The 25,533-nt window shown below is 35.9% G+C and overlaps 1 protein-coding gene across 3 annotated transcripts; it reads left to right on the top strand.

Annotated features, from left to right (window-relative positions):
* Positions 1-2,378: 2,378 nt before the first annotated feature.
* Positions 2,379-24,557, top strand: LOC18442091 (uncharacterized). Of its 3 annotated transcripts, XM_020671927.2 has the most exons (3): positions 2,379-2,795; positions 3,036-4,736; positions 23,958-24,435. In XM_020671927.2, exon 2 carries the CDS (start codon positions 3,058-3,060, stop codon positions 4,726-4,728), a length of 1,671 nt encoding a protein of 556 aa, XP_020527586.1. In that variant the 5' UTR covers positions 2,379-2,795; positions 3,036-3,057; the 3' UTR covers positions 4,729-4,736; positions 23,958-24,435. The 3 variants fall into 3 exon arrangements, with proteins under 3 accessions (XP_020527586.1, XP_020527587.1, XP_011626207.1); XM_020671928.2 differs by lacking the exon at positions 23,958-24,435 and adding an exon at positions 24,529-24,557 and having other exon boundaries at positions 2,379-4,736; XM_011627905.3 differs by having other exon boundaries at positions 2,379-4,736.
* The last annotated feature ends 976 nt before the right edge of the window (positions 24,558-25,533 follow it).

Below are 25,533 nucleotides of genomic sequence, written 5' to 3'. Positions count from 1 at the left end.
AGAGAGATGGTAGGTTAGGACTTTGTTGCTCTTGGGGGGGGAGAAAAGCAAAGATAGAGGTTTAGATTCATTCACAACGGGAGAAAAGCAAAGATAGAGGTTTAGATTCATTCAGTTGTGAATCCAGGAAAGGAGCTGGTGATCCAGGCAAAGGCCATTGAATTCAACGACTGCCCAGTGGAACATTGTGGGAACATGGAAGAAGTAAGGGACTGAACAATAGTTGTAAAGTTTGGGGGTGTTTTGTTAATGTTAGGCTTCTATGCCTTGTTCATTTTCAACCATGCCAGGATGCTAATGCCACCAAACTTTCCGAGTCTTACTTGACCTTGCCTCAAACTTGGATTCGCACCTATTCATGCTCAATCTATCGCTACAGAATGTGGCAAATGGCTAAAGAATGTGGCAAATTCCTTAGGGTGGATTGAAAACCTTCCATAAGGGAGTGGGGCATGGCCCTTGAGGGAGAGAGACACTTTCTTAAGAGAGAAACTTTTTCAAGAGATATATATTCTAAATGGGATGTGCCTGCCCTTTTTGTGAGATCTGATAGAGAGATGGAAATTAAGTGTAAGAGATAAGGTATACAGCTTAAAGTTTTTTGACTTACCTCTCACGTAAGATGGAACATATATTATTGATTTTGGCGATTTGTGGGGTGAGATGAGTCATTCATTCTATAGATGAACCGTCAACAACATATGGAAGGTACTAGAACTATTATCCCAATTTCATAAACTAGTTTTCGTTAATTAATTCAAGCCTTTTCGTATAAATATGATTCAAAATCTTTACAAAGTTCAAGCTTACCAAATTATCTTTCTTATCCCACAAGAAAAAAGCTTGTGCTCTGAACAAAAAATGGCAACTTCCCTAGGTGGGCCCTTTGTGGCATATAATGAGCCCCACTAATTTGCTGTGGTGGGCCCAAAGGTCCTAATGGGCCTCTCATGTAATTATAATATTTTTACATTTTTAAAAAATCATAAAATTGTTATTTGAATATTTAAATCAATATAAAATAAATATCTCCATTTTTATAAATCCAAAATTGATAAATAAAATATCTAAAGATTTAGAAAAATTTAAATAACAATTCTAAAAATCATATATTATTAAAAATGAATAAAATTGAATACTCTGATGGGAAAATGATCCATATGGTCTAAGAATACACGTGCATTGGGGCAATCCACTTTCAATTATGGACTATAGACCACGATGCTTTCTTAAACCAACCCAGCATTGCCCATGACCCATAGTCCATGCAAGATATTATTAATAGGTCACCAAAATCTAGCAATAGGCAATAGGTCACAGTCCGAGTATATGAATTTTCTAGAGACGAATCAATGTCACTCAGACCTTGATACAATCCATAGCTCAATGGTATATAGGTGTATCTCTCGCACATGCACACGATTCACCTTGAAAGGTGGTTCGCTTTCCCGAAATTGGCTGTGAATGTGTGATGGCAATGGATGAGGCTTTGACCCGCTTGTAGGCCTCTATTACACAGTCTTTCAGGCATACTCTGACTTCATCAAGAGATGACTTATCATAACCCTCATTGATTTAGTTTTTTATGCTAGGTAATCATGAGTTTTTCCCAACCAGATTGTCCTAAGATGTTAAACACAGTCTGGTATCAACAAAAATCGTTTTGCTTAATATAGTCCCATAGAGTTGGAATGTGTATTTTCATTATTTTACAAACACTTACTCACAACCATAGTTAGCAAGTCGGGGAGTATCAATAAATTGGCTCACCATAAAATCAGAAACAAATCATTTTTATTTTAAAAAGTTGAATAAAAAATCGGGTAAAAAATATGGATTGAAAAATATACTTCATATAAAGATATCGCTCATATATCGGATTGGGCTCAAAAACTTGGAGTGAAAAAAGCAGATAAATTTATAATATTAGAAATTTTGAAATTCTAAAAAATAAAAATTATGTCAAAGTGATCAATAAGTAATTCATCCATAAAAACAACTAGACCGATATAATTAACTCAATTAATTTAAATATCTCGGGACTCTCATCTAATCATCCAATATTAAATATAAAATTAACTAGTATATACCAAAAAAATGTATCATATAAAAAGCTATCTATTAAATATTTTAAAAAACATCACACCTACTTATTAGATACTAAAAGCAAGTAAACTATATAAATTTATTTAGTAAATACTTTAATGCTATGGTGATAAATATGTATAAATTTATCCATCAAATAGTTAAAAACACACACCTAAGGTAAAAAAAAAATACTCGATTTTTGTTTTCTCATTACAATGATTTAACTATAGTATGGTAGCTATGGTTACTGTTCAAATTTTATAAATTTCTATAATTGAAAGGAGGCTCGCAGAAAGTAGGGTTTCACATCCCTGTTTACCTTTTAGAGAGAGAAGAAGGAAAAAGAAGAGAAGAAAATAGGGCTGGGCTCATAGCCATTAGGGTTTATAGGGAGAGAAGAAGGACGAAGGAAGAGATCTTTGGCTTCACAAACCGGAAGATGCCCTAACTGAATTTTAGAGACAGAAAATGAAGATCGGATGCTTATTTGGGATAGTTTGAAGAGGGTTTTTCTCTGTGATTTGGGATAGTTTGAAGAGGGTTTTTCTATGTGATTTGGGATGTTGTTTGAGAAAAAACCAGCCCTAACTGATTTTTAGAGAGAGAAAAGGAAGAGAGTTTTTCTTTTTTTTTTTGGGGAAGCAGCAAGATGAGCTGAAGGATTAGGTTTGGGGAACTAATCCTACATATACAAATTGCTTGCTCCTGTAAGTTTACAATTTGAACTATATTATTTATCTTTGTTAACGCATAATCAAAAACAAAATATTAATTACTTGGTTTGTAGCCACACTCTCTCCTTCTCATTCATTAGTTCAAAATATTGATTACTTGGTCCTGTAGCCACACTCTCTCCTTCTCATTCACTAGTAAAAGACTATGTTTTGAGCTCTAATTTGTGCCATAAACAGTATTTTCATAAAAACAATTATCACAAATAATCACAGATTAAACGGCGATTTGCTAAGTATGGACTGGAATGACCGACGCCGAAACCTTGATGATGATCGGAGCCCTAGCCCAGGTCACTTCAGGAACTTAAGGTCCCGACGCGATGGCTATGGAGGAAGGTCTAATAGGTCTATTCTCGACAGGGATAAGGGTTCTCGATATGGTAGGGTTTCTGATACAGATGATGAAGAGTTGAAGGGTTTGGATTATGAAGAATACAGAAGGATAAAGAGGCAAAAATTGAGGACCAAATTGAGGAATTGTATATGGAATGTCACCCCAAGTCCTCCTAGATTGGATCATGGCGATGATCAAGAAATTGGAGTTGAAATTGCTATAAATGAGAAGGATTTTCAATCTGATGAGATATCTAGGGTTAATTATGGAGATGGGTTCTCAGGTAGTGGAAGGAAAGCTTCCTCTTACTATAAAGATCAAGAAAAGAGTAGTCGTGATGAAGAACCAGATTCTGATTTAGAGATAAACAGATCACTCGTAATGAAGAGGACAGAAAGGGGAGGAAGAAGAGAGAGACGTAGGTCTCATATTAAGAGTAGAAAGAGAAACCGTCCAGTTTCAGATGAATTGGAAAGTGAATCAGAATCTGGTTCTGACTCAGAGAAGAGGAAAAAGAAGAAGAGGGAAATTGGAGGAGAGAGAAATGGGTCTCATCGTAAGGGAAGCAATAGAAAGAGAAGAGATTTAGTCACCGAGAGTGAAGAGAATGAGGAATCAGAAAGTGAATCTAGTTCTGGTTCAGAGATAAGCAGCTCGCCTGGTACAAGGAGGAAGAAAAGAGATAGAAGAACACATAATAGAAGTGGGTCTCATAGGAAGAACCGAACAAGCAGAGATTCGGTCTCTGGAAGTGAAAAAAGTGATGATTTGAGTTCTTCAGAGTACTCTTCTGATAAAAAGAAGAAACCCAACAGGAAGCATGGCCTCAAAAAAAATTCGAGAAAAGGGGTGGCGCGTAGAAAGTCACGGAGGAGTAGAAGGGACATTAGTTCTGAAAGTGAAAGCAGTAGTGAGAGAGAAAGCGATGAATCTGATGTTGCTATGATGGCGTTGAAACCATCTTCCCACCCTAACAAATCCAAGAAAAAGATGCACTCAGATTCAGAGGCCAACAATTCATCAGATAATGAGGGCAATGAGGCCCAAAAAGAAAAAGAACAAGCCCCCAAAAAATCAGAGATTGATAATGAAGCTCTTTTGTTCAAGGAGATGATAGAGTCACAAAAGAAACCCAACTCAGGCCTTGAAAATGAGCCTGTTGTTGGGCCTATGCCTCTCCCTAGAGCCGAAGGCCATATCAGCTATGGAGGTGCCCTACGGCCTGGAGAAGGAGACGCCATTGCTCAGTATGTTCAGCAAGGCAAGCGTATTCCTAGAAGAGGAGAAGTGGGTCTTTCAGCTGAAGAGATTCAGAAGTTTGAGGGCTTGGGTTATGTCATGAGTGGGAGCAGGCATCAAAGAATGAATGCGATTCGTATAAGGAAAGAAAACCAGGTTTACAGTGCTGAAGATAAGCGGGCACTTGCTATGTTCAATTACGAGGAGAAGGCGAAGAGAGAGCACACGGTAATGTCAGATTTGCAGAGACTGGTTCAGAGGCACATTGGGCAGGATGTTGGCCCGACGCATGACCCATTTTCTCAAAAAGGATCGGAGGTTGCTGATGCATAGGCTGTGTTGTAAGCTTTTACCTTTTGCTAGGTTTCATGTTCTCTTTATAATATTTATTTTCTGAGTTGATATCCTCTTCGTGAATTTCCAGACCTTTGTGCATGAGTTAATACCTTCATGTTTTCAGATAGGGTAGTGTAGATTAGTTACTTGTTGAATCAAGACTCCACGTGCACTTGCATTTTTTGTGCAGTACAAATTTTTCTATGTATTTCATGTAAGATTCCATACCCTATATAACTATTGAAATAATTAATGTTTGTTTTATGTTTGGTTTATCCGTTCATGTGGTTATTTAACAGCTTTGACATTTTTTTCATCCACATTTCCTTTAAGTTGTGCACTTCCTGTAGACCCCTTGCTCTCGAGATGGAGAAATGACTTAGCACCCTAAGTATTAACTGCCTATTGATCATGAATGCTTGTGTAGCACATAATTGCGGTGTTTATATGAGGTTTGAAGTGCTCAATAAAGGTTGCATTGGAGGGACTGAATATTTGTTGTTCTTAAATTCTTAGAGATGACTTATATACTATGAGTGGCTCATGTTTCGATTAAATGCCGATCAGAAATGCGTTTCATTGGACAAAGAGCATGTTTCAAGATAATATTATATTGTGCACCTCCCACAGGCTGCATGTTCTCAAGCTAAAAGAAATACCTTAGAAAGGGTTCCTGTGTTGTATTGACTGCCTATTGATCATGAATGCTTGTGTAGCATATTATTGAGGTGTTCAAATGAACTTTGAAGTGCTCAGATAAGGTGGCCTTGGAGGGACTGAATTTTTGTAGAGCTTAAATTATTGGAGATGGCTTATAGTACATGAGTGCACCATGTTGTTGGATCAAATACTAGTCAGAAATGCATTCACATGCCACGATAAACATATATTGTCCGCCCGCCTTCCATTGGCTGCATGCTAATGCATTAGCAAACTAGTCCCCTTAAGTATTCATTGCCTATTGATTATGAACGCTTGTGTGGTGCATTGTTGGACTGTTCAGATAAGGTTTAAAGTGCTCTGATAAGGTTGCATTGGTGATATTGAATTTTTTGGCGCTTAAATTCTTTCATGATGACTTATAGAACATCTTTCATGAATGCATCATTTTGATGAATGAAATGCTAGTTGAAAATGCATTTCGTTGCTCACGGAGCATGTGCCAAGATAAAAATTTAAATTATGATTTATTAAATATCTTCTTCATAGGAATATGGATAGAGATACCAGATATCATTGATACTAGACATGGTTTTGAATTATTGACCCCTTCACCCCCAAAATAGTATATGGTTTGTGCATGTCAATATTATCAAAATATATTATATATGGTTTGTGATGCAGAAATATGACTATTGACATTACTACAATGACATAGACCATTATCTTGTTACATAAGTTTTTCTATGTTAATGGTATATATTTGGCACCTGCATAGAAGCAGTGCTGTTAGGACCATCCTTGTGAGGGTGCCGTCCAGTCCAAACTGGTCAGTTCAGCCAATTCATTAGTGAAAATGGTCGGAAAATCTGAACAAAGCATTATGAAAATTTAAAAAATCCTTTCTGAACCAGCTAGTTCAACGAAATCAACAAGTTTTAACCAACTGGTTAAGATCGGTAGCTACGGGTTATGACCGGTTCATTGCTCCTTATGGCTCGTGAACTAACTGGTTGGGGCACCGGTTCGCGGTCCGTCCCGGTCTTAATTTCATTATTGACAAGTATTGGGGAAAAAAATATATTTGCAACTTTTGGGCACAAGAGCATCCCTTGTCATGAATTGGTTGAGCTTTCCTTTTGTCACTTTTTGGCAAGTCTTTCCTTTTATAACTATTTGGCGGGTCTATAGAAATGTACTATGAGCTAAGATGCCTGGTTTCAGTTACGGATATAAATACTATGGGCTAAGATGCCTGGTTTTTATGTTAATGGTATATATTTTGCACCCGCATAGAAGCAGTGCTGTTAGGACGATCCTTGTGAGGGTGCCGTCCAGTCCAAACTGGTCAGATCAGCCAGTTCATTAGTCAAAATGGTCGGAAAATCTGAACAAAGCATTATGAAAATTTAAAAAATCCATTCTGAACCTTCTAGTTCAACGAAATCGGCAAGTTTCAACCAACTGGTTAAGATCGGTAGCTACCGGTTATGACCAGTTCATTGCTCCTTATGGCTCGTGAACTAACTGGTTGGGGCACCGGTTCTCGGTCCGTCCCGGTCTTAATTTCATTATTGATAAGTATTGGGGAAAAAAATGTATTTGCAACTTTTGGGCACTAGAGCATCCCTTGTCATGAATTGGTTGAGCTTTCCTTTTGTCACTTTTTGGCAAGTCTTTCCTTTTGTAACTATTTGGCGAGTCCATGGAAATGTACTGTGAGCTAAGATGCCTGGTTTCAGTTACGGATATAAATACTATGAGCTAAGATGCCTGGTTTGTATGTTATTGGTATATATTTGGCACCCGCATAGAAACAGTGCTGTTAGGACCATCCTTGTGAGGGTGCCGTCCAGTCCAAACTGGTCAGATCGGCCAGTTCATTAGTCAAAAAGGTCGAAAAATCTGAACAAAGCATTATGAAAATTTTAAAAATCCATTCTGAACCAACTGGTTCAACGAAATTGGCAAGTCTTAACCAACTGGTTAAGATCGGTAGCTACGGGTTATGACCGATTCATTGCTCCTTATGGCTAGTGAACTAACTGGTTGGGGCATCGGTTCCCGGTCCCTCCTGGTCTTAATTTCATTATTGACAAGTATTGGGGAAAAAAATGTATTTGCAACTTTTGGGCACTAGAGCATCCCTTGTCATGAATTGGTTGAGCTTTCCTTTTGTCACTTTTTGGCAAGTCTTTCCTTTTGTAACTATTTGGCGAGTCTATGGAAATGTACTGTGAGCTAAGATGCCTGGTTTCAGTTACGGATGTAAATACTATGAGCTAAGATGCCTGGTTTCTATGTTAATGGTGTATATTTGGCACCGGCATAGAAGCAGTGCTGTTAGGACCATCCTTGTGAGGGTTCTGTCCAGTCCAAGCTGGTCAGATCAGGCAGTTCATTAGTCAAAATGGTCGGAAAATCTGAACAAAGCATTATTAAAATTTAAAAAATCCATTCTGGACCTTCTAGTTCAATGAAATCGGCAAGTTTCAACCGACTGGTTAAGATCGGTAGCTACCGGTTATGACCAGTTCATTGCTCCTTATGGCTCGTGAACTAACTGGTTGGGGCACCGGTTTCCGGTCCGTCTTGGTCTTAATTTCATTATTGACAAGTCTTGGGGAAAAAAATGTATTTGCAACTTTTGGGCACTAGAGCGTCCCTTGTCATGAATTTGTTGAGCTTTCCTTTTGTCACTTTTTCCAAGTCTTTCCTTTTGTAACTATTTGGCGAGTCTATGGAAATGTACTGTGAGCTAAGATGCCTGGTTTCAGTTACGGATATAAATACTATGAGCTAAGATGCCTGGTTTCTATGTTAATGGTATATATTTGGCACCCGCATAGGTGCAGTGCTGTTAGGACCATCCTTGTGAGGGTGCCGTCCAGTCCAAGCTGGTCAGATCAGCCAGTTCATTAGTCAAAATGGTCGGAAAATCTGAACAAAGCATTATGAAAATTGAAAAAATCCATTTTGAACCAGCTAATTCTACGAAATCGGCAAGTTTTAACCAACTGGTTAAGATCGGTAGCTACGGGTTAGGACTGATTCATTGCTCCTTGTGGCTAGTGAACTAACTGGTTTGGGCACCGGTTCCCGGTCCGTCCCGGTCTTAATTTCATTATTGACAAGTATTGGGGAAAAAAATGTATTTGCAACTTTTGAGCACTAGAGCATCCCTTGTCATGAGTTGGTTGAGCTTTCCTTTTGTCACTTTTTGGCAAGTCTTTCCTTTTGTTACTATTTGGCGAGTCTATGGTAATGTACTGTGAGTTAAGATGCCTAGTTTCAGATACGGATATAAATACGATGAGCTAAGATGCCTGGTTTCTATGTTAATGGAATATATTTGGCACCCGCATCGAAGCAGTGCTGTTAAGACCATCCTTTTGAGGGTGCCCTCCCGTCCAAACTGGTCAGATCAGCCAGTTCATTAGTCAAAATGGTTGGAAAATCGGAACAAAGCATTATGAAAATTTAAAAAATCCATTCTGAACCAGCTAGTTCAACGAAATCGGCAAGTTTTAACCTACTGGTTAAGATCGGTAGCTACTGGTTATGACCGGTTCATTGCTCCTTATGGCTCGTGAACTAACTGGTTGGGGCACTGGTTCCCTGTCTGTCCCGGTCTTAATTTCATTATTGACAAGTATTGGGGAAAAAAATGTATTTGCAACTTTTGGGCACTAGAGCATATCCCTTGTCATGAATTGGTTGAGCTTTCCTTTTGTCATTTTTTGGCAAGTCTTTCCTTTTGTAACTATTTGGCGAGTCTGTGGAAATGTACTGTGAGCTAAGATGCCTGGTTTCAGTTATGGATATAAATACTATGGGCTAAGATGCCTGGTTTTTATGTTAATGGTATATATTTTGCACCTGCATAGAAGCAGTGCTGTTAGGACGATCCTTGTGAGGGTGCCGTCCAGTCCAAACTGGTCAGATCAGCCAGTTCATTAGTCAAAATGGTCAGAAAATCTGAACAAAGCATTATGAAAATTTAAAAAATCCATTCTGAACCTTCTAGTTCAACGAAATCGGCAAGTTTCAACCAACTGGTTAAGATCGGTAGCTACCGGTTATGACCAGTTCATTGCTCCTTATGGCTCGTGAACTAATTGGTTGGGGCACCGGTTCCCGGTCCGTCCCGGTCTTAATTTCATTATTGACAAGTATTGGGGAAAAAAATGTATTTGCAACTTTTGGGCACTAAAGCATCCCTTGTCAAGAATCTGTTGAGCTTTCCTTTTGTCACTTTTTGGCAAGTCTTTCCTTTTGTAACTATTTGGCGAGTCTATGGAAATGTATTGTGAGCTAAGATGCCTGGTTTCAGTTACGGATATAAATACTATGAGCTATGATGCCTGGTTTCTATGTTAATGGTATATATTTGGCTCCCACATAGAAGCAGTGCTGTTAGGACCATCCTTGTGAGGGTGCCGTCCAGTCCAAACTGGTCAGATCAGCCAGTTCATTAGTCAAAATGGTCGGAAAATCTGAACAAAGCATTATGAAAATTTAAAAAATCCATTCTGAAGCAGCTAGTTCAATGAAATTGGCAAGTTTTAACCAACTGGTTAGGATCGGTAGCTACGGGTTATGACCAGTTCATTGCTCCTCATGGCTAGTGAACTAACTGGTTGGGCCCGGTCCGTCCCGGTCTTAATTTCTTTATTGACAAGTATTGGGGAAAAAAATATATTTGCAACTTTTGGGCACTAGAGCATCCTTTGTCTTGAATTGGTTGGACTTTCCTTTTGTCACTTTTTGGCAAGTCTTTCCTTTTTTAACTATTTGGCGAGTCTATGGAAATGTACTGTGCGCTAAGATGCCTGGTTTCAGTTACGGATATAAATACTATGAGCTAAGATGCCTGGTTTCTATGTTATTGGTATATATTTGGCACCCGCATAGAAGCAGTGCTGTTAGGACCATCCTTGTGAGGGTGACGTTCAGTCCAAACTGGTCAGTTCTGCCAGTTCATTAGTCAAAATGGTCGGAAAATCTGAACAAAGCATTAGGAAAATTTAAAAAATCCATTCTGAACCAGCTATTCAATGAAATCGGCAAGTTTTAACCAACTGGTTAATATCGGTAGCTACGGGTTATGACCGGTTCATTGCTCCTTATGGCTCTTGAACTAACTGGTTGGGGCACCGGTTCGCAGTCCGTCTCGGTCTTAATTTCATTATTGACAAGTATTGGGGAAAAAAATGTATTTGCAACTTTTGGGCACTAGAGCATCCCTTGTCATGAATTGGTTGAGCTTTCCTTTTGTCACTTTTTGGCAAGTCTTTCCTTTTGTAACTATTTGGCGAGTCTATGGAAATGTACTGTGAGCTAAGATGGCTGGTTTCAGTTACGGATATAACTACTAGGAGCGTTTTTTTGTTGGGAATGTTAAATGAGCATCCTAGTTGACACATCAATGGATATATTGTAGCGTATACTCTACATTTAGCCGAGTTATTGATATATATTTGTGCGTCCATACATACATACATACTTCATATACATGTATGTGTATGTGTGTGTAAGCCTTACATCATAGTGTTGGCCACTATTTAAGTAGAGGTCCATTGCACATGTATGTAGGCAATACAAGTAAAAACAAAAATTGAGTTTGCACCAGAAAATGGAAGAAAATGAGTTCCCCATTTCGGTGAATGCAGGCCATCCATTTGGTGGATTTTGGATCTTCAAGAACTTAATAATTAAATTCTTTATTTTTCAAATCAAAGAAGTACAAAATTTTATCTCTTAAAAAAAAAAAAACAATCTAGCTATTTGTTTTTGAACTCTTGTTACATTGTAGATATAAGATCGTTGTACAAAGCCAGAGGAGGACCCCCTTTATTATTGTAAAAAGTGTCCTCGTGAATTTGAACTTTACCTCCTTGATTTTTAATTTATATAATATTGATCATCTCCTTATATCTCTCCATTAATTAATGTCTATTTCACTAATTGTCATCAATTAATCTCCCTCACTATTCTTTTCATTCAAATCCCAACCGCTCTCCTTAAATCACTCTTCCTCTTTCCTAAAATATCTCCCTTTCTTTCTATCACAAACTTATCTATCTCATTTCTCATCTCTCTATGCCCTCTTACACGTCTCTCTTTTAAACGTCTATATCTCTCTTTCTCAATTTTCATTTCATTAAAAACATGGACTTAAGATTATAGACTTAAATGTTTATCTATTTACCATATTAACTATTATTTCACCTATTTAAGATTGTTATCTTTATGCAACATTTAAATAGTTAAATTAAAATCAAACAATTAAATTATGAATTACTAATGCGATAAAAATTTTTATGTGATATGTTATGAAAAGTACAATTATATTGAAAAATAAAATTCTTTTTTCCTTGTTTACATTTTCATTTTTCCTAAGTGTCCATAACAATGGAGATTTCTAAGCAAATAATATACTTACTAATATATGTAAAAGTAATCTAAAAAAATTGGAGAAAATAAAAATGAAAAAATAATTAAATAAAAATGTAAATTTCATTTTTTTCTCAACTTTTAATTTACCTTTTATAAAGGGATTATACCAATTTTAAAGGATGCCCTAGCAAACAGACTGGCGAACATGTGGAGAGAATGTGGTGGTGGAGAGTCTCGCGTGGCCCCCACCTTTGAGGTCCGCCAAAGGCTGTTCCCACCAAAACAAAACACAAAACCCCGGCGCGTCAAGAAAAATTTTCTCAAAAAAAGAAAAGGGATTATACCAATTTATTAGTATCTAATAGGAGTTATCTAATAAATTTCATTAAATCAAATAAATTTAATAATATCTAATAAATCTACCTAATAGAAGCTCATATGTGGAGATTGATCCATTAAATTTTCTCACTCTTTATAATTGAATACTTGTTTTTGAAAATATCATCTCAAATTTGAAAATTTATTTCAGTGATGGATATTTATATATGGGGATTGGTTTTCTATAGTAATATAATGAAACGATCTTCAAAAAACCATGTTAGGGCCATTTATTTGTCCCTAATTGTTAAATATAAACTCTTTTTATTCTAATGAAATTCAAAGAAAAACATAATTTAAAAACACACACTAGGAAGTGTTTTTTTAGCCCAATTAACTTAGGCTGTCCATTTGTTTGAGATGCTTAGATCTACGCCTTAGCAGAATTTTTTCCCTATCCAAATTTTTAGATGGCTTTAATGTTAAAAAATAAAAAAATTGGTTTTGAGTTCATAAAGATCTTGAAATTCACCCAATGGGTAGTCTAGATTCATTGTCGGAGGGTATTCGTTTTGGCCATATCTATGGTGCAAATTGAATATTAATTTTTTGGGATTGATGGATGAAAGGGTTTATGCAATTTTTGGGGTCATACAAATGCCATAAACGTGGTTTTTCAGAAGTGTGGTTTCAATATGGTGACATGAAATCACTCACTCTCTCTCTCTCTTTCTCTCTATGGGCTTGTCTATAGTTAACAACCCCACAAAATGCATAGGTTAAGGTTAGAAGGGGTAGTGATGGGTGTGGTTATCAAAAAGATCATTATTTTTTGTTTAAAAAATTATCTTAATAGGTAACTGAACCATGAAGCAAGGGAAAATTTGAAATTTTTACAAAAGTACAATGACATTTAGAAGTTAGTGTCTTGAAACTTTATTTGTAAAGTGCCCTTGTCCTTTAATTAAAAATTTCAACTTTACCCCTTATAGAGATGACAAAAGTACCCTTTGTCTTATAGTGATATTTACAAAAATATCCTTACTTAATGAGCAAAATATCACAAAAAGTAATTGTTTTTAAAAAATAAACTGCAAAGTTAGGAAATCCTCCCCTCACAACCCATTCTATCATTAACTTTTGTAATTTGAAAGGTTGTGAACTTTAGATTATCCCATATATATATATATATATATATATATATATATATATATATGTAGATATATATATATATATACTGAGACTTATCTAATAGGTCAGCCACTACTAGTAATACATTACGTGTTAATAACAGAGAAGAAGTAAGAATAGATAATATAGAAAAGCAGATCCAAAATTGGAATATACCTAAGGTACCTATAACAGATGTTTATAGTAAAGGTACGTTTGATTTCAAAAGTAGTTTTTCCATCAAAACCATTGAACAAAGTATTTATGCTATGGAAACTCACGACAAATTCCAATTATTTTCCCCAAGAATGGTTGAAGATCATACAAAGAAAGATTATAAATACTTGCATATTGGTTTGGTACAGATAGTTGTCAAACCATTAACAAGGACATGATTAAATAATTATGTTCTACTCTGTTTGAGAGACAACAGACATAAACGATTCACTGATTCCTTGTTAGAAATAGTTGAATCCGGTCTCTGTATTGGCCCCATTTATTTTAACTGTTTTCCAAACTTCTCGCTGGCCTTAACAGATCCAAATCTATTAAAAGTCCTTACCCTAAACTTTAAAACTCAAGGTTTTGATATGGACTCAGGTTCTCGAACTTGGCATTTGTTTATAGAATATGTTTCAAAGTAATGAATACTTTGTGTCCAAATGCTAGGCAAATGGACTTAAAAGGACAAACCATATTTTTTCAGACAAACATGGAAAAATCAAATTTGGTTATACCAAAATCAGTGGCATGGTCTCAAGTAAAACTACTGGAGCGGTGGTCTTTACAATCTGAATCCCAGGTTAAAAATCTTGAAAATAGAGACCCAGAACAAATTGTAGAATACTCTGATGGAGAAATAGAGATAAATTTTCTATCCTCCAGAAGAACTACATTAAGGATTGGTGAATCAAGCATTAGGGATCCTCCTAGAAGCTCGACCTCTTCTGTACCACAATCCGAATATAAAAGAATACCCACTCATAGGAGGACTATTATTGAAAGACTTAATAGGACTCCAAATCAGGTTCAACAACCAGTCTATAGAATAGATACTCCAGGATCTTTTGAAATAGAAGAACAAGAACCAACACCCTCAGATCTTGACTTTTAAGTATATGTTATTCAAAAAGAAGAATTTAAGATTGATAAGGAATGGATCAGAAAAGATTTCTACTCTGAAGAAAATAGATTGATAAGAGAATGGTTCTTTAAAGAATTTAAAGAACCTCTTAGAGATGCCTTCCACCTAAACTTTAATCGTTTCATGATAAAACACAAAGCAACTGTCAAATTTTTTAAATGGTTAAAATATATAGCAAAAGATTCTGGAATAAAAATTCTAAAATTTGAAGTAAATATGGTTGAAAAATCTTTTCAAACCTTTCAAACTACCAAAGGAGAAACAATTGAGTCCATTCATCCCCTTGAGACTAGCTTAGAACTTAAAGGAGAAAAGTTCGGGGAGAAAATTGAGATTAAAGCCCCACCTTTCAAAATAGGACCTAAAGAAAGTGACCATAATATGGCTAAGCTTGAAGGAATACCTCACATTATTGAACAAAATAATTATACAAATATTTTTCTCCAGACAATAGGAAAACAAACTACAAGAATAGAAAATGCAGTAAATAGGTTAAAACCAACTCCAGAAACCAGAAGTTTTGATAAGCAAAAGGAAGCTGTCTTATTTAAACCTCCTCCAACTATTGAGACAGGAAAATTTAGCCTGCAAGGAATAAAGAAAAAAGAGGAAAATAATGAATTAATAGATATATTGATCAAGAGATTAAAGAAGCTAAACATCAATGAAAAGGGTCAGCCTTCCAAAACCAAGGAAGGAGATGTTCAAGTCTTGCAAAAGGCATCTGACCAAGAAATTGCTGATATTGAAAAAGCTTTTAAACCTGAAAGCTTAGATATCAATAGAATTGATTTTGGGAGAAAAGTAAGACCAGTGTCCCAAACCAGAATGTACTATTGTAGACCTACCCCAGTAGATCTACAGATAGAAGAAGATCTAATCTCTACTTCGGTCTCCTATTCAGGAAAATCGATAGTAAATTGGAACATAGATGGCATGGCTGAAAACCAAATTTTAGATCTTATGAAACACATGACCATGTATGCCACGGCCTGCAAGGCAAGTGGAAATCAAGATCATGAAATAGCCAAAGCCATAATATGTAGATTCACAAGATGGTTAAGAGGCTGGTGGGATTTTCATATGGATGAGGAATCAAAAAATCAAATATTAAATGCCTCAAAACAGTGGATAGTCAAAAGTGAAAATGGCCAAGACAATATAATACAAGAAGGAGATGCAGTCAATATTCTGATATATACTATCACCCTCCATTTTGTAGGAAGTACTGCTTTGTTGGCAGCAAGATCTGAAGATTTGTTATCAAATCTAAGATGCCCAACACTCTCTCATTACAAATGGTACAAAGATGTATTTTTTTTACTATCAAGAGAAGATAGTTAGACTATTGGAAAGAAAAATTTATAGCTGGTTTACCACACCTTTTGCAAAAAAGGTAAAAACAAGGCTTAAAAATAAGTATGGTGGAATTATTCCTTATTCTCTGTATACATTAGGTGAATTATCAGCTGAAATTTGTGCTGAAGGTCTGGCTTTATGTACAGACTTGAAATTTCGAAGACAATTAGAAAAACAGAGAATAACGGGGAGAAGGAGTTAGGAGACTTCTGCGAGCAATTTGGGTTTAATACCCTACCCCTTGAAAGCCTTTTCATAAAGAGAAACATGAAAAATTTAGAAAGAGAAAATTTAGACATTCTTCAAAGACAAAAGAAAAATTTTCCAAAAAATTCTTACAAGATAAGCCATTTTTTAAAAATAAGGGAAACAGGAAAATCCATGTCTGTTATAATTGTGGCAAAATAGGCCATTATAAAAATAAATGTAGAGTTAAAAGAAAAATTAACTCTCTAGAGATAGATAATATTAAAAAACAATTGTTTGAAATACTTCAAATAAAGGATGAAACCTCTGATTCCTCTGATTCAGAAGATGAAATGTTGATTGGAGAAATAAATGATGAGGATATCATCATTAGCAGTTCTGATTTAGACTCTGATGATGAAAGTAACCCAAAAGAAGAAAATTGCCAATGTGATTTTTACAAGGCAATAATGGATTTGAATGGGTTAAGCATCAATACCCTCACAAAAGAAGAAGATTTGATTATAGACCTCATCGACAAAATATCAGATCCAGAGGCTAAAAAAGAAGCCCTAGTCCAGTACATCAATATGTCTAAAGCCCCATTTGGAAAACCTAAGTCTTCTCTTGTCCCAACAAAAAAATATTATAGTTTCCAAGACATTCTTAAAAGAGTACAAAATAAAACGCAGAAAGAAAAGGAACCTTCAATATCTGAGCTAAATGAAATCAATGAAGTTAGAAATGAGTTGATAGCTCTGAAAGCAAGGGTTCAAATTTTAGAATTAACCCAGAAGCCTATCAACGAAGGAATTGAAGAAGAAAACATAGAAAGTGAATTTAATAATTTGGTAATTGAATATAATATTCCTTTACCACCTGAGGTTGAAGATACCCTTCCTAAACCAGAAACCTCCAAAGCCGGTATGAATATGATAGAAAAGGTCCAGAATTGTAAACATATAAACCTAGTATAACACAAAAATGGTTTACCAAATCAAACTTGTGGTTCAAAAGGAATATAGTTTCCAAACCACCGCCCTGATTGATTCGGGAGCTGATCTAAATTGTATTAATGAAGGATTAGTACCTACTAAATACTTCAGCAAGACTACCCAAGTTCTTAATACTGCTGATGGCAGTAAAATGCTTATTAATTATAAACTGTCAGATACTGCAGTATGCAATAATGGGGCTTGTTTCAAGTTCCCCTTCATAGGTTTAAGTCAACCTGTTATTCTAGGGACTCCCTTCTTAAATATGCTTTATCCAATTAAAATTGATGATACAGGGATAGAAGCTAGTATTGAAGAGCATAAGGTTAAATTCACCTTTATTGATAAGCCTAGAATTCATGATATCAATAACATTAAAGATAAGATTTCTTCTAAAGAAAAATTACCTTATTATTTGAAAGAAGAAATAAAATACAAAATGTTGGAAGAAAAATTATCTCTTCCTGAGATTCAAAATAAAATTAAATCTCTAAAAATAGATTTGGAAAGAAATATATGTGCTGACATCCCCAATGCTTTTTGGGACAGAAAGGAACATATAGTTGAACTTCCCTATGAACCGGATTTTCGAGAGGAAAAAGTTCCTACCAAAGCAAGACCTATTTAAATGAACAATAGGTTGCTCGAAATCTGTAAAAAAGAAATAAAAGAACTATTGGATAAAAACTTATCAGAAAAAGCTCATCACCCTGGAGTTGTTCGGCCTTTTATGTGGAAAAGACCTCCGAAATAGAAAGAGGGGCTCCGAGACTAGTTATAAATGATAAACCCCTCAACAAAGTTTTAAGATGGATCAGATATTCGATCCCAAACAAAAGAGATCTCTTGGATAAATTGGCAAACGCTTGTATATTTTCAAAATTTGATCTTAAATCAGGCTATTGGCAAATCCAGATTGCCGAAAAAGATAAATACAAAACTGCTTTTAATGTTCTATTTGGACAATTTGAATGGAATGTTATGCCTTTCGGATTAAAAATGCACCATCAGAATTTCAAAATATCATGAACGAAATTTTTAATCCTTATACCAAATTCATGATTGTTTATATTGATGATGTACTTGTCTTCTCTGAATCAATTGATCAGCATTGGAAGCATTTAAGTACATTTATAAAAGCAATAAAAAATGCTGGCTTAGTAGTCTCCGCGAGAAAAATAAATCTATGCCAAAAGAAAATATGGTTTTTAGGACATAATATTTTCCAGGGAAGAATTATTCCCATTGATAGAGCAAATATAATTTGCATCCAAATTTCCAGATATGATTATAGGAAAAACTGAATTACAAAGATTCCTTGGTTGTTTAAATTATATCTCGGACTTCTATAAAGATTTGGCTTTAGATGCAAAACCTTTATTCCAGAGGTTGAAAAAGAATCCTCCAGAATGGACAGAAGAACATACCAAGGCAGTCAGAAAAATCAAAACAAAAGCTAAGGAATTACCATGCTTAGCTCTATCAAGTCCTACAGCATTTAAAATACTAGAGAGACGCCTCAGAACAAGGACTTGTTGCTGTTTTAAAACAAAAGATGAATAATCAAGAACAATTGGCCCGATTTACGTCTAAAACATGGAACCCAGCTTAACAAAATTATTCAACAGTAAAAAAGGAGATACTTGCGATTGTGCATGCTGTTACAAAATTTTAAAGTGATCTGCTTAATCAATCATTCCTTATAAGAACCGACTGTAAAGCAGCCAAGGACATCCTTCAGAAAGATGTAAAAAATCTCGTGTCAGCAAATTTTTGCAAGATTGCAAATTATTCTTTCTTCTTTTGAATTTACTATCGAACATATTAATGGTAACACCAATTATTTGCCTGACTTTTTAACCCGAGAATTTTTACAAGGAGGGCAGAAGGAGCCAACAAAAGCAAATGATGGAAATAGTCCCTAGTCCAGGATCATCTCTGGCATCACCATCAACACCAAATGCTTTAATAAGAAGGCAAATATAAGATATTGATATATCTCCCCTTCAAACACCAATAAGCACTCAAACTCCTAGTGCTAAATCCATATATTTAGAAACCACTTAAATTCCTTTGCTGATTATAGAAAATGAACATCATTCAAAAAATCCGGCTAAAATAGCTGCTTTATACCTCAGGCAGCATATGCATCCTAATATGGGTGATAGATGTACAGAATGGTACGAAAGTATCCTTATGGAAACATGGTCAGTTTTCATAGTTCATCATTATAGAAATAACGATACTGAAATAACATATTCAAAGTTCCAAATCAAAAAAGTTATTTCTTACAAAGAATGGGGACTGGATCCTTTAAAGCCAAGGATCATAAATACGAAAGGTTTTAAAATTAAATCATATCATTACTATGAATACATAAAGGTTTGGGACGGAGTCTTCTCTTTTAAGACTTTTGTCTATTATATTCAGAGAATTTTCTCTATGAAATTTGTAGTTCTCTTGGTAGAATTTGGTTTGTTGATCCCTATATAGAGAACCAATTTTTAAACCAGTTTGGAAACTTATTTGGCTCAGTTATTTGAACTGAATATACCAACTATGGGAATTTTTTGTATTCTGGTATGAGAAGACTTCGTCCCAAGCCATGTATTCATAGTAATGATAAGATTTAATTTTAAATCCTTTCGTATTTATGATCCTTGGCTTTAAAGGATCCAGTCCCCATTCTTTGTAAGAAATAACTTTTTTGATTTGGAACTTTGAATATGTTATTTCAGTATCGTTATTTCTATAATGATGAACTATGAAAATTGACCCTGTTTCCATAAGGATACTTTCGTACCATTCTCTACATCTGTCACCCATATTAGGATGCATGTGCTGCCTGAGCTATAAAGCAGCTATTTCAGTCGGATTTTTTGTCTGATGTTCATTTTCTATAATCAACAAAGGAATATATGCTGTTTTTAAATATATGGATTTAGCATTAGGAGCTTGAGTGCTTGTTGGTGTTTGAAGGGGAGATATATCAATATCTTGTATTTGCCTTCTGAGTCTGAAGTCCTCTCTATGCTGTCTTCTCTACAGTCCTCTCTCTCTACTCTCTTCTCTACGGTCTTGTCTCTCTACTCTCCTCTCTACTGTCCCCTCTCTATTGTATATCCGGTATTGCTCGTAGCCATTTGGTTTCTTTACTGTAAAAGTGTAAGGACTTAAAACTGGTATGTGCGACTGCTTTTGGAAGCAAGCCCCTGACTATATCCCAGAGCAGCTGAAATTATTTACCAGCTTCTGTATCTGTGAAATGTGAGTTTGCTTTGATTATTAATTTTGATTTGTGTTTTTATTATACGCGCCTTACATAGTTCATGTTCATGTGTTTACTCTGTGTTCTGTTGTTATTTGATATATTCCGCTATATGGTATCAGAGCCTAGTTAACATTACAGTGGTCTAACTGTATCTCTAGTAGAAAACCGAACTATTAAATAAGATTTTGAAATCTGCAGTAGTAGTTCAAAGTCGTTGTGACCTAAAGATCACTAAGGTCAGGAAGAGCCAGAAAAGTGTAGGGACTGTTTCCAGTTGACTCGAACTACAATGTCAAATTTCATCAGAACATTATCTAATAGGTCAGCCACTATTAGTAATACACTACGTGTTAATAATAGAGAAGAAGTAATAATAGATAATATAGAAAAACAGATCCAAAAATGGAATATACTCAAGGTACCTATAACAGATGTTTATAGTAAAAGAACGTTTGATTTCAAAAGTAGTTTTTCCATCAAAACCATTGTTATCTTCTATTGCGCTCCAGAGCTTCCTTTTGAGCTCTTCTTTGGATAGGTTGAGATTTTGTTGCTGTAATATTGCAACATATTCTGATGTTTCTATTTTTTGCTTTTGGGGTGAAACTGAAGGTATAAGTTTCATTTTTATTTTGTCTGGATATATATATATAAAAGAACGGAGATATTGAGGAAGATGTGCATAGAATTATAGCGAAGTGGAGAAGTGCATCTAGAGTGTTATGTGATCGCTACGTATACCATTAAAACTGAAGGGGAAGTTTTATAAGAAAAGTATAAGACCGGCCATGGTTTATGGGGCGGAATATTGGGTGGTCAAGAAACAATATATCAATATGATGAGTATAGTTGATATGAAGATTTTGAGATGACGAGGGGCAAGACAAGAAATAATAGAATTTAGAATAAATGCATATCAGGGAAGTTAGGGGAGGCTCCAATAGGCAATCAGATGAGAGAAAGTAGACTTAGGTGGGCTGGCCATGTGCTACTTACACATAATACAACACTGGTTAGGAGGGGCGATTTGACAATGAAATGTAGGGTTTGACGATAGGCATAATACTCCAACAGTGTCTCTGGAGTGTCCATTGGTTTGACGATGAAAAGGTTTTGAGAGCTCACTATCAATTCTTTGGGGGAATTGATCACTAGGTTAATAAAAATTGTTTGGGATAATTTATGTGGCTAAAATGTCCTAGCTAGGTGTTTTGGCCCATTGGCTTCTTGGTATTGGCTTTTGGGGTATAGAATCTTTTTCCTATACACAATCTCACATAGATATACATATATGGTGCTTGTATATGTGTATCATAATCTTAGGTTTTCTCGTATTATATTTCTTAAATTTTTTTCTCCATATATTTGCAAGTATTTTGAGGGCATTCGGTATCATTATCAATGTCACATCATGTGAACATCATTAATGTTAGCATATACAAGAGCCAGTGGATCGTAAGTTGGGAGAAGATATGAGAGTTGTTGACTATAAAACATAGGTTGGTGTTTGAAAATTCCATATTTGAAAATGGCATGCTTTTTTGGGGTTCAATTTGGAAGCAGTTTTGGAATATGGACTACTTGGAATTGAGCCAAGTGAAAATCATCTTTGATTGTCTTGAATTGGATAGGGAGACTTGCATCAACAAAAATTGAGCAAGATGAAGTCTACTATACTACTGCATAACAAAGTTGCAGGTACTTTTCCAAACAGTAACTTTTTTACATGCAATGCAAGGATGTGCACAACTGCACATGCCTCTCTATTTTCTTTGCTGAGCTAGCTTGGATCTTAGGGCGACCCCTTAATATCAAATAAATGTATAATGTGAGGACCATGTCCTTGCATGTTACAAAGGTGTATGCAGTTACAACTTTAATTATCTGCGTGGGTCTCTCTCTCTGGTACATAAAGCAAGAGGATATGATAGCATCTCTATTACACACATCTTTATAGTAAAATCAGTGTTTAGCAAATTTGTTTAAGAATTTTCGTAGCAGTCAGCCAAATTGGCTCTCAGCTCATTCACTCTTGGAGTCTGTAAACATTGAAACTTGCATTTCAGAAATACTGGCTAAGTCTACAGAACATAGTGATTTCTCTGGGAGTCAAGTGAGTCCCAAGTGTTTTGTGTTTTTCAAGACTCGGAGAAGCTCTGTCTGTTTCGTTTCCTCGTGGAACTGACCGGAATTTTAGTGTTGATTTTCTCTTTCTGAGATGACTTGTGCCATTTTCTAAGCTTTGTGGGGGTCATGGCCAAAATTTTCACCATTACTCTCTACATTTCTTTCCTCCAATCCGTCAAAAGAATTCTGACTAAACAGATCTATGTAAAGGTGAAATTTGCTCCTTATTTTTTGTTTTTCCCCTGGAAGAGCTTATTCTCCCAAATCTCAGATGTTTTATCTTGCATCTCATTTGTCATCTATTTGCTCACTCATGAGGGCTTGAAAAGAGTTATTCAAGAGGTACAACACTTTGGGTTCACACATCTTACTCATAGCCTTCTCATCTTTAGTTCCAGTAAGACTGTGTAGGAACACCATATTTGAGGACTTATAATTTGCTATTGCATTGATAGGCTGTCTGGATTCCGAAGTTCCCTAGAGATAAGGCCAAAAAACTACCATTTTTTTTGTCTTTTGAAAACTTGAAGAACTTGTGTACACCTATCCAGAAAAAATCAAACACTTGTATTAAGTTGATATGTGCAGGATTCCTCCCTTTTTTTTTTCCAGTAAGGTTTTTTTGGGTCCAGGGAGGGCAAGGCAACCCTACAACGCAATAGGCTCTTTCAAACAGGGCTACATTCCCATTAGGCAGTACAACTGGCTTGTGTTGCTTATACTGATAAATAACAGCCTTAGTTGCTTTTTCTATAGAAGTTGCAATGAATAAGTTCTGGATCAGAATGTTTGCTTGTGCGCTAGAAGGCATTGTGAAATTGAAAGGGATTGAGGGAAAAGCTCTTTCCTTTTTATGTAATTATGGATTGTCAATGTAAGGAAGTGAATTGTAGCCTTACACATCTTAAACCCTTTTCTTTAAGCTTCCTTAAGGTTTTTGTGAGGTATGAAAATCAAAATGTTTGGATTTGAATCGGTTTTTACTCGAAAGCTTATTCCTTGATGTCAAAATGAAATTAATTTGGATGCTAAGCCTGATGTTAGGCCCGAAATAGGGGTCGAAGATACAGTGCCAATGATGGAATCTGTAACCCTTCTCTTGGCCTTCATTCACCCCCCCAAAGCTTCCCTATGGAATTTCTGCCCTCATATTTTGAGGAGCCCTAGGAAATTCATACACCTGGCCTGTCAAGGCAGGTGCTTGGAATTCAGTTGGCCGAGGTTCTCTACATTGGCCTAGCCAGAGTGGATTTCTGCTGCATCTGCCCCTGTTGGCTCCTAGCTGCCGCTTGAATTGCTTCTTAATGCACTAGGGAAAATATTCTATACTCTGTATGAGCATGAAATAGATAATTCAGACTCAATGTCCACTATATATGTTTAACTGATGCTGGTGGGTGATGAGTTGTTGCCCATTGTTATAGCCAAGCTTTTCTTTTAGCGGGAACAATTACTTAACTCACCACCCATTATAAGTATGAACAATTGTTATTAGAATGTGTACCCCAATACTGTACTCATTGGAAGTGTAGCATGATGCCGTTAGTAGAGACCAACTTTCCTCATGGATAAGGTTGTAAGATGGAATAATTTGCAGAGTTAAACCATGATATGTTCAAATTCCCCTCAATCAACTACCCAAGGAGAGCAAGCTGATTGGAGACATGAAGGGAAACTGCCATCATCTCAATTGATACCAAAGTATGTCAGTATCCACTTTGCTCAAGACCTAGATCATCTCTCAGTGCTTCTCTATGGAAAACTGGCTACCCTCTTCAGTTCTACCAACATTGGCAGCACTAGTGGTGTTTGGCTTGTTTCAGGAGAAACTCCCAAAGTCTATTATTCCTTCCAGGCTTTTATTATTCCATCCAAGCTTTATCCCAATTATTTGAGATTGGCTGATGTTGTTTTTAAGCAATTATTTGATGGTTTTGAAACTTGTCAACGTGGATAATGGTGAAGTTACAATAGTTCTGTTGACTTTCAGCTATGAACCACCACATACTCTATATTCATATAGGCCATCCAACGCTAATTTCATTTTATTTTATTATTTCTTTAGTTTACTTCAATTTGTTGGCTTTCTTTCATTCTCTTTGTTAGACTCTCAGCTTTTTTTTTTTTTAAATGTAGTTCTCTTTGTTAAACTCACGCTTTAATCTCAGATGACTATCTCAAAGAACTTTGTTTCAAAGGACTTGCATTAGAATCATACCATATGCCACATGAGTTGAACTCTTGAGCTGTTTAATGGATAAATTTTGAGAGTGAGAGAGAGGTCGCTGCATGCAATAGCAAATCATGGACCTGAACAAGAAGAACTGAACTCTTTTAGCTGATTGAAAAGTTGTGAGAGAATTTTGTTTTTTAAATGTTCTATTACTTCATTTAAGGGTGTTTGGTATACAAGCCAACACCCCAAGAATCACACTTTCTGAGCCCCCCACCGTCTTGGCCTCCTAGATATCTCAGGACCACTTATTGGTGAATCTGCTCTCTTGTGCATTGGATGATTGTCAACTTTATTCCAACTATTTGCAGTTGGTTACACGAATTTTGTTTTGCCACTCTTGTCTGTTGGATATCATCATTAATAAATGGATGTTTATTTGAAATATTAAAAATAAAAATAAAAATAGACCAATAGATCCTCTGGTTAGCGGGTCGAGATAAACTCTATCCATTGAACAACTGAAGACGTAGAGGGATGATCTTGATTAATATGTAGAGAGGATGAGGAAACTAACAATCGCCTATTCTTACAAAGTGACTGTAGGATATTTGGAATGGTTTGAAAGTTGAGACTCAATGGCAAGGTAGCTGGTTATGGGGCTGATGAGAGACCACCAGGGATAGGTAATATGGACTTATCAAGGCAAGCTTCATTGGTGGGGTGCCAATGGCACATAAGTTTTGGCCTTAAAGAAGGGTGTTAAAAGGTTCTCTCAGGAATTTGAGACAGTGATTATACAAGGAGAGTCTGCCCATTTTGGGTGAGGTTTGCTTTTTTGTTTTAGGGGAAGCAGATAGTTTTCTCCCCTTTTCTTTGGTTACAGAGGTGACTGCTCATCCATGATCTTTTCTTCTCATTATTGGTTGTATCTTTATGCTTCTCCTTTTTGTCTGTGTTGTGTCCTTCATTATCTCAACGACTTTAAATTAACATTATA

This window comes from Amborella trichopoda, chromosome 6 (assembly GCF_054954075.1).
Source record: "Amborella trichopoda isolate Santa Cruz 75 chromosome 6, AtrichopodaSantaCruz75HAP2 v2.0, whole genome shotgun sequence".
Classification (NCBI taxonomy): Eukaryota; Viridiplantae; Streptophyta; class Magnoliopsida; order Amborellales; family Amborellaceae; genus Amborella; species Amborella trichopoda.
Note: the sequence above shows the minus strand (reverse complement) of the source record. Positions and strands in the feature narration are given on the sequence as shown.

What these genes read in the sequence shown, in the direction of transcription:
- LOC18442091 (XM_020671928.2), top strand. Translation starts at nt 3,058, where the DNA reads ATGGACTGGAATGACCGACGCCGAAACCTTGATGATGATCGGAGCCCT.